General features: G+C 44.1%; 1 protein-coding gene across 6 annotated transcripts in view; it reads right to left on the bottom strand.

The window, feature by feature from the left end:
* Positions 1 to 12,437, bottom strand: part of FAM118B (family with sequence similarity 118 member B) — a 31,034-nt gene that overhangs the window by 2,321 nt on the left and 16,276 nt on the right. For 5 of the 6 annotated variants that reach the window (XR_003997167.1, XR_003997165.1, XR_003997164.1 and 2 more), the window contains 4 exons: positions 5,420 to 5,672; positions 4,101 to 4,328; positions 2,045 to 2,173; positions 334 to 619 (listed from right to left, as the gene is read on the bottom strand). Coding sequence is in view for 1 of the 6 variants with exons in the window: in XM_030538056.1 (XP_030393916.1) it covers positions 334 to 619; positions 2,045 to 2,173; positions 4,101 to 4,328; positions 5,420 to 5,672 (896 nt within the window). In the remaining 5 variants the exon portion in view is untranslated. The remainder of the gene's footprint in view (positions 1 to 333; positions 620 to 2,044; positions 2,174 to 4,100; positions 4,329 to 5,419; positions 5,673 to 12,437) is intronic. The other variant, XR_003997168.1, reaches the window with a different exon arrangement.

Below are 12,437 nucleotides of genomic sequence, written 5' to 3'. Positions count from 1 at the left end.
GAATTTGGGGAGAACTAATGATTCAATGAGTAATAAACAAAATGTGAAAAAAGTACTGAAGATTATTCCTTTGGCATAATCTGTAATTCAAATCTTCTGTTAACTGGTATTTTAGTGTTGCCAAGGGAGTAGAGAAAGGGACAGTAATACCTAAATGAGATTCAAGGCTGAGAATGGGTAGCTTAGGCTTTACCATTATAACCCCGCTCCCAGAGCTTGCTAAACGATCATTTAAACACAGACGCCCTTGCTGAAGTGGCTTGGAGAGATGAGGTGATGCATGCCCGGGTGTAGTGCATTACTATTCACCACAGAGCCCCCATCACTATGTACCTGTTTGATCCCGCATGGAGATCTCACTTGTTAGCCTCTCAAAGTAGTCAGGTAAGTCTGCATATTCATTTCCATATGAAATGACTTTAATCCCTTTATCCAGCATGTTTTCACGGAGCTTCTTGAACTCATCCACGTCTCCCCTCTGCACAAGCATGAAATGTTCCAGGTCTGACTTGCGCTTCACAGCTTCTAGGAAAAGGGCCTGAAACGTGGTGTCATCAACAGTCCTGCCACAGCCCAGGAACAAGAATGATTTGTTTTCATACAGCTTCTGGATCTCTCCCTTTAAAAAGGAACCATAAGAAGTATCTTAGCAGTTAGGGCAAGTTTTACTGCAGCCTTCACAATGTGCAAGCTACACACTAGTTGGCTTTTACCAATTACATCCCAGGCTCCTTGCAATTATTTAAATGACCAACTCCAACAATAACCGAACTATCCCCTGGCAACTCACCCATTCATCTCAAACACAGATTCACCCTAAACTCCCAGGATAGATTCCCCCATCTCGTAAGTATGGCCTACCTTGTGTGCCCAGGTGTATACATTTAGCCATATTAAAATATATATTTGTTGCTTGCACCCATCGTACCAAGCGCTCCAGATTGCTCGGTGTCCGTGACCTGTCCTTTTAGCTATTTACTAATCCCCTAATTTGTGTCACTGCAAATTGTTTTCTGCCAGGCCATTAATAAAAATGTTACTAATGTAGGAATAATCCCTGCAGAAACCCCTAGAGAAACACCCACCGAACCACAATTCCCCATTTACAATGACCTAGCAGTTAGCCAGCTTTTAATCCACTTAATGTGTGCCATGTTAATTTTATATAATACTAGTTTAATGAAAATGTCATGTGATACCAAGTCAAATGCCTTACGTAAGTCTAAGTACATTACAGCACGATTACTGCTATCAACCAAACATAATATTTTGATGAGGTTACAAGTTAGTTGGACAGGATCTATTTCCATATGCCCATGCTGATTGGCATTAATTATATTACCATCTTAATTCTTGATTAATTAAGTCCTGTATCAGTTGCTCCACTATCTTGCCTGGGATCAATGTCTGAGTGACAGGCCGATAATCACCCAGGTCATCCCGTTTGCCCTTTTTAAACTACATCAGCTTTCTTCCACTCTTCTGGAACGAATTTACGAACGTTGGCTTTAGTAGGCCTGAGAAATTCAATCCAGACTGTCTAATCAAGAGAGAGGTTTCTGGATGTTTCTGTACCCTGTAACTGAACATCCTATGCTAAATATGTTCTAGTCCCACACTAAGGACAGTGTTCAATGACACATTAGATCTATAGATATTTAGAAGCAATTGCCAAGAAGTAGAAAACATTGATTTTATCCACCAATCCTACCTCCAGGCAGAGCAAATTCAGTCTCTCGGGGTAACTATCATATCAGCAGAAAGCCAACACCAAGTCTGCCATGAGCAACAAGTGACAGTGAAAATGTAAACATCCCACCTCTCAATATAGTCTGAGTCTTGTCCCTTTCGAGGCAAGATTTTTGAACTCAGTTCAGTCCGAACTTTCTGCTGAAGCAGAAATATTAAACTGGAAAAGCTAGCCTCATTACCCCCAAAAGATGACGGGAAAAGACCAAACAAGCACAAGACTGTAGATAAGCAAAGCTTTCTCAGCTTGGGGGTCTGGAGGGAGGGAAGAGAGCACAAGCAGACTGAGGCTCACCATAACCTCTGTATTCCGCAGCACATTCTGATACCCAGCTGGATGAAGCACTATTCCACTAGGGTTTGTGTAAACTCCATGGATATGCAAGACACTGAGCTTCCTTTTTTCTTGCGCCCACTCCAGCACCTGCACAAAACAAACACGGCCTGAGGAATATCAGCAAGATGTGCCCATCCATTTGGGTTCCTGGGCAAGTCAGAAGTTAGTGGGGGCAAAGTGGGCCATTACTTGAGGTCTTCATTTGTCAAATCGCACATTGCAGGAATTAAAAACTGTTAAGGAACATTCCTGAAACTCTGGAGGAAGAAGAGATGCAGAAAAATCCCAGAGCATGTGAAGAAAACAAACCCAAATCATCTTCAAGGCATCTAAACCACAGGAGGCCAGTGCTTATTCAAGGCCCATTAAGGGTCAGCTTGGGCCATTTCTCCATAGGGGAGCCAGATGCTCTTCCCAAGCTCCTCACTGCAGGTCTTGCAGTCATCATTTTTCAGTAATTGCTTCAAGTTAGTAACAGCGTGTAGCTTTTCAGGAGCGTCCTGAATTTCAGTCTATTTGAAAAGTTAGCTTCTCCTTCATGTCCCTACTCTCATGAGTTCCGGATACAGCCTGTCATACCTCAGACTAAACTGGTGCCTCAATGCTCATTTGCACCAGAGGTTCAGTTGTTTGTCCCGGTCACCCACTGTTGATAGGAAAAGGTGGAATCCTGACTCAGAACTCAGCAAGGATAAAACAAGCTGACATTTTAATATGCATTTCTCTTAAATCTACATGTTTATTCTATTTCCAATCTAGACTCAAAACAGTTTTGAGAAAGCTTAGCAGTTTAGCCTTTGTATGCTTCAACAAAAAATCCTTATCACATTTTCATATAGTTTCTTACCATGTTTGCAAATTCATTCCTATACACCTCATCTCCGTATTTAATCCTGCCATGACTGAGAATGCTACATTTGTATCATTGGAAATATATCCAACGGTACAGACTGGGAGGTCATGTTGGAGAGTGGAGTTTAGAAATGTGATTGAACTGTGGTATGTTTTACTTAGACCTAATGAAGGGGAAAAAAAATCACTAACTCCTCACACTATTTCTATAGCCCCTGCTGCGTGCCTGCTACTTTATGGACAGTATGGAGAGCCGATTCTTGCCCAAGATCTAAACTGACAATGTAAGGATCAGGAATAGGATGCAGAGCACCAAGTTACTGAGTGGTGGAATTTAGAATGTGCTGTTGGTTAAAGCAATATAAAGTTAGGATTTTATGTCTATTGACTGATCCATCGTGGGAAGAACTAGGGATCAGAAGCCTTGTTAGGGAAGCAAGGAGGGACTCGGACTAGAGTTCTGACACATGACAAAGTGGATCAGGGACGGGGTCCCAGGAAAAGGGGTGGGCTACATGGAAGAAAGTAGAGATTACAGGAAGACGATGACAAGAAGCCACATGGCGGATGGGAGAAGGAAAGGCAGACAAAAAAACAGAAAAGTAGATGGGTTAATTTGTGCAAGGCCTTGAAGGTTATGACCCTGTGTGCATTATATATTCTAGAATGTACCCCAAAAGGAATAGGTTTTATCTAAAGATAAATCAGATTTGTTTGGAGCATATAGCTTCCTGCATAGCTCAAAATCTTAAAGCCAAGTCCCACCTGGAGTTAAATAAAGCTGGGAGTACATTGGCAAGTGAAAGCCAGGAGTCCTAACAACAGATCAAGGCAGTACGAAAGCTGTTAAAGATGCCTAGAGGCCTCTCCTGATTTACAAGGATGTCCACCAGCAATCACAGCATTTCTAAGGATCAACATTCGGGACGCAAGGAACTTGAAGGATTCACTGTTCTTACCAACCTCTCTCCAGAATACTAGAGACACTTAAACATGCAACACTACATATCATCCAGCCTGGTGTATTTTATCTACTACTATAAAGTGATGTCAGTGTCAACAGCATGACATTTCACGTCAGTGCAGGATGTTCTACCACCACTGACCTATGATGTGTGTGAACGAAGAGTAGAATGTTCAGCCTGGCTGACACACTATTTACCTTTTTTTCATCAGTAAGGTCAAGAGATTCAAGCTGTTTCCCTTGGTCTGCTGCATACAGTTCCAGCAGGTTATCAAAGTTTGTGGTTAATACGAGTGCTCCATTTTCCATTAAGCGAAGCACAGACTGAAGCAGCTGTTTCCCAGAATCTTCCATTTTAGACTCCAGGTCATCAAACACTTCATATAAACAGTCTTTGAAAAATGTGGAGCGGACATTGCTAGTGCGCTGTGGAGGGAATCAAACAAATCAAGGTCAGAGTTGGGAATTTGATTTCCTGGAGCACTTTTCATACACTGGACGAGGGCAGTATACAAACCTACACACATAGCGTGAAGCACTTTGCAAAGCAGTGAGTTAGCGGGGGGGTGGGGGGGAGGTGGCGGCGCACAGATTGTGTAGGGCAAACAGAGCTGCACTTATGTGATCAGAAAAGAGCTTTCAGGTTAGGAGTGCAAGGCTGCATTAACAGCGGAGATGGAATGTTGGCCAGGACACCAAACTGATCATCTGCCCGTCCAGGCATGTCTAATATGCTCATCGTTTGGAGCCAGAAGCGAGGCACCCTGCTCTTTCCTTCAAATACAGTGGGATCCTTACTCTTTATTGAACACCCAGGCAGGCAGAAGGGATCTAGATTTAATCTTTCAAAATAGAACACTTAACTGCAACACCTCTAGTACTGCCCTCTGGTAGGAGCACAAGGCCTGAGGTCACATCTGATCCCATAACCCCAGAAATAAGACCACTGGCAGCCAGGCCTCCCCAAAACCCCTAACTCAGAAGCATGTTCTTCCCCAAACACCACATCCTCAGGGCTACCCCCTCCAGCCATCCCACCTTTGAGAACATGCTTACCCGTAAATCACTAAGGAAAAAACATTTACTTTAGGCTGCTAAGGGAGCAGGTACTTTCTGCAATACAACTAGGTAAGGAAACAGCGTTTAGAGCAAGTTGATCTCCACAAACACGCAACTGAGCCCCTAACATCATGACCTTCTGGGCCAGAGCCATCAAGCTAACATGACCGAGGAGCCATCTCACTGATCCCAGCCAGACTGGTTTCGTGCCTTGATCCTGGCACACTAAGTAGTGGGAGCAGCCACTTCATTCAACTCTCTCAAACCTGAGGTTGCCCCAAGGACAGGCCCAGGACCACTGGATGGGTTTCAGAGAGAGCAATACCCAACTTTGACTGGAAGGTCCAGCCAGGCCTAGTCAGGGCAATGGCTGGGGAGAATCCTTGGCCATTCCCCTGCTCTCAAACCCACATTCTATGCCCTGAAGTTGATGAATCCTGCTGCATGTGCTCACTCACCGGAGATAGTTTCTGGATAAGGTCATGGGCAACATGAACAAGGTTCTTATCTTCTTGGAGACCCTTCTGAAACTTTCTGCTCTCCTCCTCTTCAAGAAGATCAAAGTCAATAGCAGCATCCAGCAGGGCCTGGATTAACCCTTTCCAAGACTTCAGTGCTGGGACTTGGGGAGCTACTGCTGCACTGATCCCTGTCCCAATTACCAGAACAAGTTCTTGGGGCTTTTTGGTTTTAAGGCTTGGCAACAGTTTTCTGGAATGAAGTAAGAGAGAAGCACATTTGTGCTGACATAAATGAGTGTCCCAAATGCCCACACGGGTCCCAGAACTTAGAGGAGACAACGGACAAGGCTGAAGGGGTTGGCATCCAGGACTCAGACTCATAGACTCTAGGACTGGAAGGGACCTCGAGAGGTCATCGAGTCCAGTCCCCTACCCTCATGGCAGGACCAAATACTGTCTAGACCATCCCTAATAGACATTTATCTAACCTACTCTTAAATATCTCCAGCGATGGAGATTCCACAACTTCCCTAGGCAATCTATTCCAGTGTTTAACTACCCTGACAGTTAGGAACTTTTTCCTAATGTCCAACCTAAATCTCCCTTGCTGCAGTTTAAGCCCATTGCTTCTTGTTCTATCATTGGAGGCTAAGGTGAACAAGTTTTCTCCCTCCTCCTGATGACACCCTTTTAGATACCTGAAAACTGATATCAGGTCCCCTCTCAGTCTTCTCTTTTCCAAACTAAATAAACCCAATTCCTTCAGCCTTCCTTCATAGGTCATGTTCTCAAGACCTTTAATCATTCTTGTCGCTCTTCTCTGGACCCTCTCCAATTTCTCCACATCTTTCTTGAAATGCGGTGCCCAGAACTGGACACAATACTCCAGTTGAGGCCTAACCAGCGCAGAGTAAAGCGGAAGAATGACTTCTCGTGTCTTGTTTACAACACACCTGTTAATGCATCCCAGAATCATGTTTGCTTTTTTTGCAACAGTATCACACTGTTCACTCATATTAAGCTTGTGGTCCACTATGACCCCTAGATCTCTTTCTGCCATACTCCTTCCTAGACAGTCTCTTCCCATTCTGTATGTGTGAAACTGATTGTTCCTTCCTAAGTGGAGCACTTTGCATTTATCTTTATTGAACTTCATCCTGTTTACCTCAGACCATTTCTCCAATTTGTCCAGATCATTTTGAATTTTGACGCTGTCCTCCAGAGCAGTTGCAATCCCTCCCAGTTTGGTATCGTCCGCAAACTTAATAAGCGTACTTTCTATGCCAACATCTAAATCGTTGATGAAGATATTGAACAGAACCGGTCCCAAAACAGACCCCTGCGGAACCCCACTTGTTATACCTTTCCAGCAGGATTGGGAGCCATTAACAACTACTCTCTGAGTACGGTTATCCAGCCAGTTATGCACCCACCTTATAGTAGCCCCATCTAAATTGTACTTTCCTAGCTTATCTATAAGAATATCATGCGAAACTGTATCAAATGCCTTACTAAAGTCTAGGTATATCACATCCACCGCTTCTCCCTTATCCACAAGGCTCGTTATCCTATCAAAGAACGTTATCAGATTAGTTTGACACGATTTGTTCTTTACAAATCCATGCTGGCTATTCCCTATCACCTTACCACCTTCCAAGTGTTTGCAGATGATTTCTTTGATTACCTGCTCCATTATCTTCCCTGGCACAGAAGTTAAACTAACTGGTCTGTAGTTTCCTGGGTTGTTTTTATTTCCCTTTTTATAGATGGGCACTATATTTGCCCCCTTCCAGTCTTCTGGAATCTCCCCCGTCTCCCATGATTTCCCAAAGATAATAGCTAGAGGCTCAGATACCTCCTCTATTAACTCCTTGAGTATTCTAGGATGCATTTCATCAGGCCCTGGTGACTTGCAGGCATCTAATTTTTCTAAGTGGACAGAGTTCACTTAAGGACGTGACAGAGTTCCCTCAAAAGGCAATGCACAGTTCTACAGGCCAGTAACAGCCAGCTATAGGTATGAGATATTCACCATTTTATCCTTTACCAGCCCTGTTAAGGCAAAATGCCCCATCACCCAGGCCAGTTTCTAAAGCAGAGTAAGTCAAGTAACTTTAGTTGCTGGACAGCAGAGATCCTGGCAATTGGCCCCATCTAGAAATGCAGGTTAGAAGGATGGCTGGATTTTTGGTGAGCCATGAAAAGGAGCAGTCTCTAAGCTTGGACCACACAGAGTCTTATAGAGGGACTGTCTGCCCGCCCACCCCCTTACTTTGCTGGCGGTGTACCTGTACTATGTTTTAAGTCATATTTTATCAACACCCTACTGAATTACCATCACTGGTGATTACACACTAACTACAGCAGGGTTTACCCAGCAGGGGAGCCCAGAGAGTTTCAGGTAACACTGAGAAAATGAGCAAAGAAAAGCAGGCCAAATACAAAAGGAACAATCTGTAAACTCTTGACACTTGGCAAGGATGGGAAGTAAATATATAGAAATATCTGGGGTACGTTTACACTGCAACCTCCCCTTCCTCAGCAAGTATCAGAGCCCAGGTGAACTAACCTTGGCTTGAGTTACGGGGTTTAAAATAGCAGTGCAGACATTCCTGCTTGGGATCAAGTCCAGGCTCTGAGAGCCTCCCTCCCACAACAGGTCCCAGAGCATGAGCAGGAACATCTACACTGCAATTTTTAGCTCAGTAGCGCAAGGCCAAGTTGGCTGATCGAGGCTCTGAGACTTGCTGCAGTGCTGTTTTGGTTTTTGCAGTGTAGACATTCCCATAGTCAGTGCCTGTGTCTCAGTGCAGGTTCTGTACCAAGTTCTGGGGGTACAGCAGTAGATTGACCTGAAAGCTCTTTAGAGATCCGCATAGTCCCATGTGCTAGCTGCCATTTGAGAAAACTACTGTTTGATCCTTTGGTTTGTGCAGTATGTGTTATTGGTTGCTATTGTAAATCTGGCTCTATTTGGTTTATTCAGAAAATTTAGGTGATAAATTCTGAACCCCAATTCTCCCCCATAGTCTACAAAAGAAACAAGCTTTCCCTAGTAATATGGGAGTGAAATGTTAACCAGGCCTTTTTATATTTTCAGAATCCTGTTGGTTGAAATCCTGAGTATCAGAGCATGAGCAAAACAAAGTGATGATGCTAAACAATAATAGCTCAAGAAAGAGATTTGGTTCCCACACTGATAAGCAGTAGGCATTTCTATCATCGCATTCCTAGGAAGCCAGCCTACACTTCCAGCTTCCTCTCTGTTCATTTTAAAATTCAGCAGGGTGGAGGAAACATTCCCCCCCCCCCTAAAATTAAAGACCTGGATATTTTTAGTTATTTAATTTAAATTATTTCACCCACCTTCCTGCCTTCTCACAGCAAATAAGTCAGGTTAGTTGAATACACTTCCTCCAACAGCTCTTCAGACAGACACTTTTCCACAGAACCAACTCAGAGAGAACATTGAGTGCTGGCTAATATCTAAGCACCCTCCAGCATGATAGGGAGTTGAAGAAACTGAAGTAAAGCAGATGCTATTTTCTGCTTTGAGAAGGAACAAGTCCTGGGGATTTTCTTAATCTTAACTCCCTTGTCCTACAGGTTAAAACATCACAAGAAACAGGACGGACTGAATTAAACCAAGGCAACTTAAATCACCAAGTGGAAAGCCTCAATTTGGTACATATTTTTGGAACCCAGAAATGAGCTACATCGGGGGTTCTAAAACTGGCCGTCAGGACCCCTTCTGGGGGGGGTTGCAAGGTTAGACTTGGGGGAGTCAAGAGCTGTCAGCCTCCACCCCAAACCCTGCTTTGCCTCCAGGCTTTATAATGGTGTTAAACACATAAAAAAAGTGTTTTTAATTTATTGAGGGGGCGTGCACTCAGAGGTGTACTATAGACTCAGACTCATAGGTCAGAAGGGACCAATACGATCATCTAGTCTGACCTCCTGCACAAGGCAGGCCACAGAACCCCACCCATCCAATTTTATAACAACCCCTAACCCAGGACCGAGTTATTGAAATCCTCAAAATTGGTTTGAAGACCTCAAGCTGCAGAGAATCCACCAGCAAGCGACCCGTGCCCCACGCTGCAGGGGAAGGCGAAAAACCTCCAGGGCCCCTGCCAATCCGCCCTGGAGGAAAATTCCTTCCCGACCCCAAATATGGCGATCAGCTAAACCCTGAGCATGTGGGCAAGACTCACCAGCCAGCACCCAAGAAGGAATTCTCTGCAGTAACTCAGTTCCCATCCCATCCAACATCTCCCCGCAGACCATTGAGCAGACCTATCTGGTGGTAATCCAAGATCAATTGCCCAAATTAACGATCCTATCATAACATCCCCTCCATATACTTATCAAGCTTTGTCTTGAAGCCAGAAAAGTCTTTTGCCCCCACTACTTCCCTCGGAAGGCTGTTCCAGAACTGCACTCCCCTAATGGTTAGAAACCTTCGTCTAATTTCAAGTCTAAATTTCCTAATATCCAATTTATACCCATTCGTCCTCGTGCCTACATTAGTACTAAACTTAAATAATTCCTCTCCCTCCCTAACGTTAACCCCCCTGATATATTTATATAGAGCAAGCATATCCCCCCGCAGCCTTCTTTTGGCCAAGCTCTTTGAGTCTCCTTTCATAAGGCAGTTTTTCCATTCCTCAGATCATCCTTGTAGCCCGTCTCTGAACCTGTTCCAGTTTGAATTCATCCTTCTTGAACATGGGACACCAGAACTGCACACAGTATTCCAGATGGGGTCTCACCAACGCCTTATATAACGGTACTAACACCTCCTTATCCTTGCAGGAAATACCCCGCCTGATGCATCCCAAAATCGCATTTGCTTTTTTAACAGCCGTATCACATTGGTGACTCAGTCATCCTGCTATCAACCAGTACCCCAAGGTCCTCCTCCTCCTCCGTCGCTTCCAACTGATGCGCCCCCAACGTATATCCAAAATTCTTATCATTAATTCCTAAGTGCATGACCTTGCACTTTTCACTATTGTATTTCATCCTATTTCTATTACTCCAGTTTACAAGGTGGTTCAGATCTTCCTGAATAGTATCCCTGTCCTTCTCCGTGTTAGCAATACCCCCCAGCTTTGTGTCATCCGCAAACTTTATTAGCACATTCCCGCTCTTTGTGCCAAGGTCAGTAATAAAAAGGTTAAAGAAGATCGGTCCCAAAACCGATCCTTGAGGGACTCCACTAGTGACCTCCTTCCAGCCTGACAGTTCACCTTTCAATACGACCCGCTGGAGTCTCCCCTTTAACCAGTTCCTTATCCACCTTACAACTTTCATATTCATCCCCATCTTTTCCAATTTAACTAACAGTTCCCCCTGCGGAACCGTGTCGAACGCCTTACTGAAATCTAGGTAAATTATATCTACTGCATTTCCTTTATCTAAGTAATCAGTCACCTTCTCAAAGAAGGAGATCAGATTGGTTTGACACGATCTACCTTTAGTAAATCCGTGTTGCAATTCGTCCCAATTACCATTGACCTCTATGTCCTTAACTACTTTCTCCCTTAAAATTTTTTCCAAGACCTTACAGACTACAGACGTCAAGCTAACAGGCCTATAATTACCCGGATCACTTTTATTTCCTTTCTTAAAAATAGGAACTACATTAGCAATCCTCCAGTCATATGGCACAACCCCCGAGTTTATCGATTGCTTAAAAATTCTCGCTAACGGGCTCGCAATTTCACGCGCCAGTTCCTTTAATATCCTCGGATGGAAATTGTCCGGGCCCTCCGACTTCGTCCCATTGAGCTGTTCAAGTACGGCCTCTACCTCAGTTGCGGTAATATCCACTTCCCATATCCACATTCCCGTTTATCATCCCTCCATCATCGCTAGATTCCTCACTAGTCTTATTAAAATCTGAGGCAAAGTACTTGTTTAGATGTTGGGCCATGCCTAGGTTATCCTTAACCTCCATTCCATCCTCAGTGTATAACGGCCCCACTTCTTTCTTTGTTTTCTTCTTATTTATGTGGCTGTAGAACCTTTTACTATTGGTTTTGATTCCCTTTGCAAGGTCCAGTTCGATGTGGCTTTTAGCCTTCCTCACTTTATCCCTACATGTTCTGACCTCACCAAGGTAGCTTTCCTTACTGATCCTGCCTTTCTTCCACTCCCTGTAAGCTTTCTGCTTTTGTCTAATCCCCTCTCTGAGTTGCTTGCTCATCCAGTTTGGCCTACAACTCCTGCCCATGGTTTTTTTCCCCCTTTCTTGGGATGCAGGCTTCTGACAGTCTCTGCAACTGCGACTTAAAGTAATTCCAGGCCTCCTCCGCATTTAAATCCACTAATTCCTCCGTCCAATCCACTTCCCTAACTAATTTCCTTAACTCTTTAAAATTAGTCCTCGAGAAGTCGAAAACCCTAATCCCAGATCTACATTTGTTTATCCTTCCATCTAGTTTGAACTGAATCAGCTCATGATCACTCGAACCAAGGTTGTCCCCTACCACCATTTCTTCTACGAGGTCCTCACTGCTCACCAACACCAAATCTAAAATGGCATCCCCTCTCGTAGGTACTTCAACTACTTGATGAAGAAATCCATCCGCTATCACATCCAGGAAAATCTGACCCCTATTATTCTTGGAAGCACTCGTCCTCCAGTCTATATCCGGGAAGTTGAAGTCCCCCATAATCACACATTTCCCCTTTGTGTTTACTTCATTAAAGAGGTCTCTATCCATATCCCAATCAGATCCCGGCGGTCTATAGCACACCCCAAGCACTATCTCAGGGGAAGCTCTAGTTGCTTTTTTACCCAGTGTGATTTTTGCCCAGACAGACTCTGTCTTATCCATTCCATCGCTTCTTATTTCGCTACAGTTAATTTCATCATTGATGTACAAGGCTACTCCACCACCTTTGCCTTTCTTCCTGTCTTTTCTAAACAGCACATAGCCTTCAATACCCGTGCTCCAGTCACGAGTACTATTCCACCAGGTTTCGGTTATCCCTATAATATCTGGTT

Source organism: Gopherus evgoodei, chromosome 19 (assembly GCF_007399415.2).
Source record: "Gopherus evgoodei ecotype Sinaloan lineage chromosome 19, rGopEvg1_v1.p, whole genome shotgun sequence".
Taxonomy (NCBI): Eukaryota; Metazoa; Chordata; order Testudines; family Testudinidae; genus Gopherus; species Gopherus evgoodei.
Note: the sequence above shows the minus strand (reverse complement) of the source record. Positions and strands in the feature narration are given on the sequence as shown.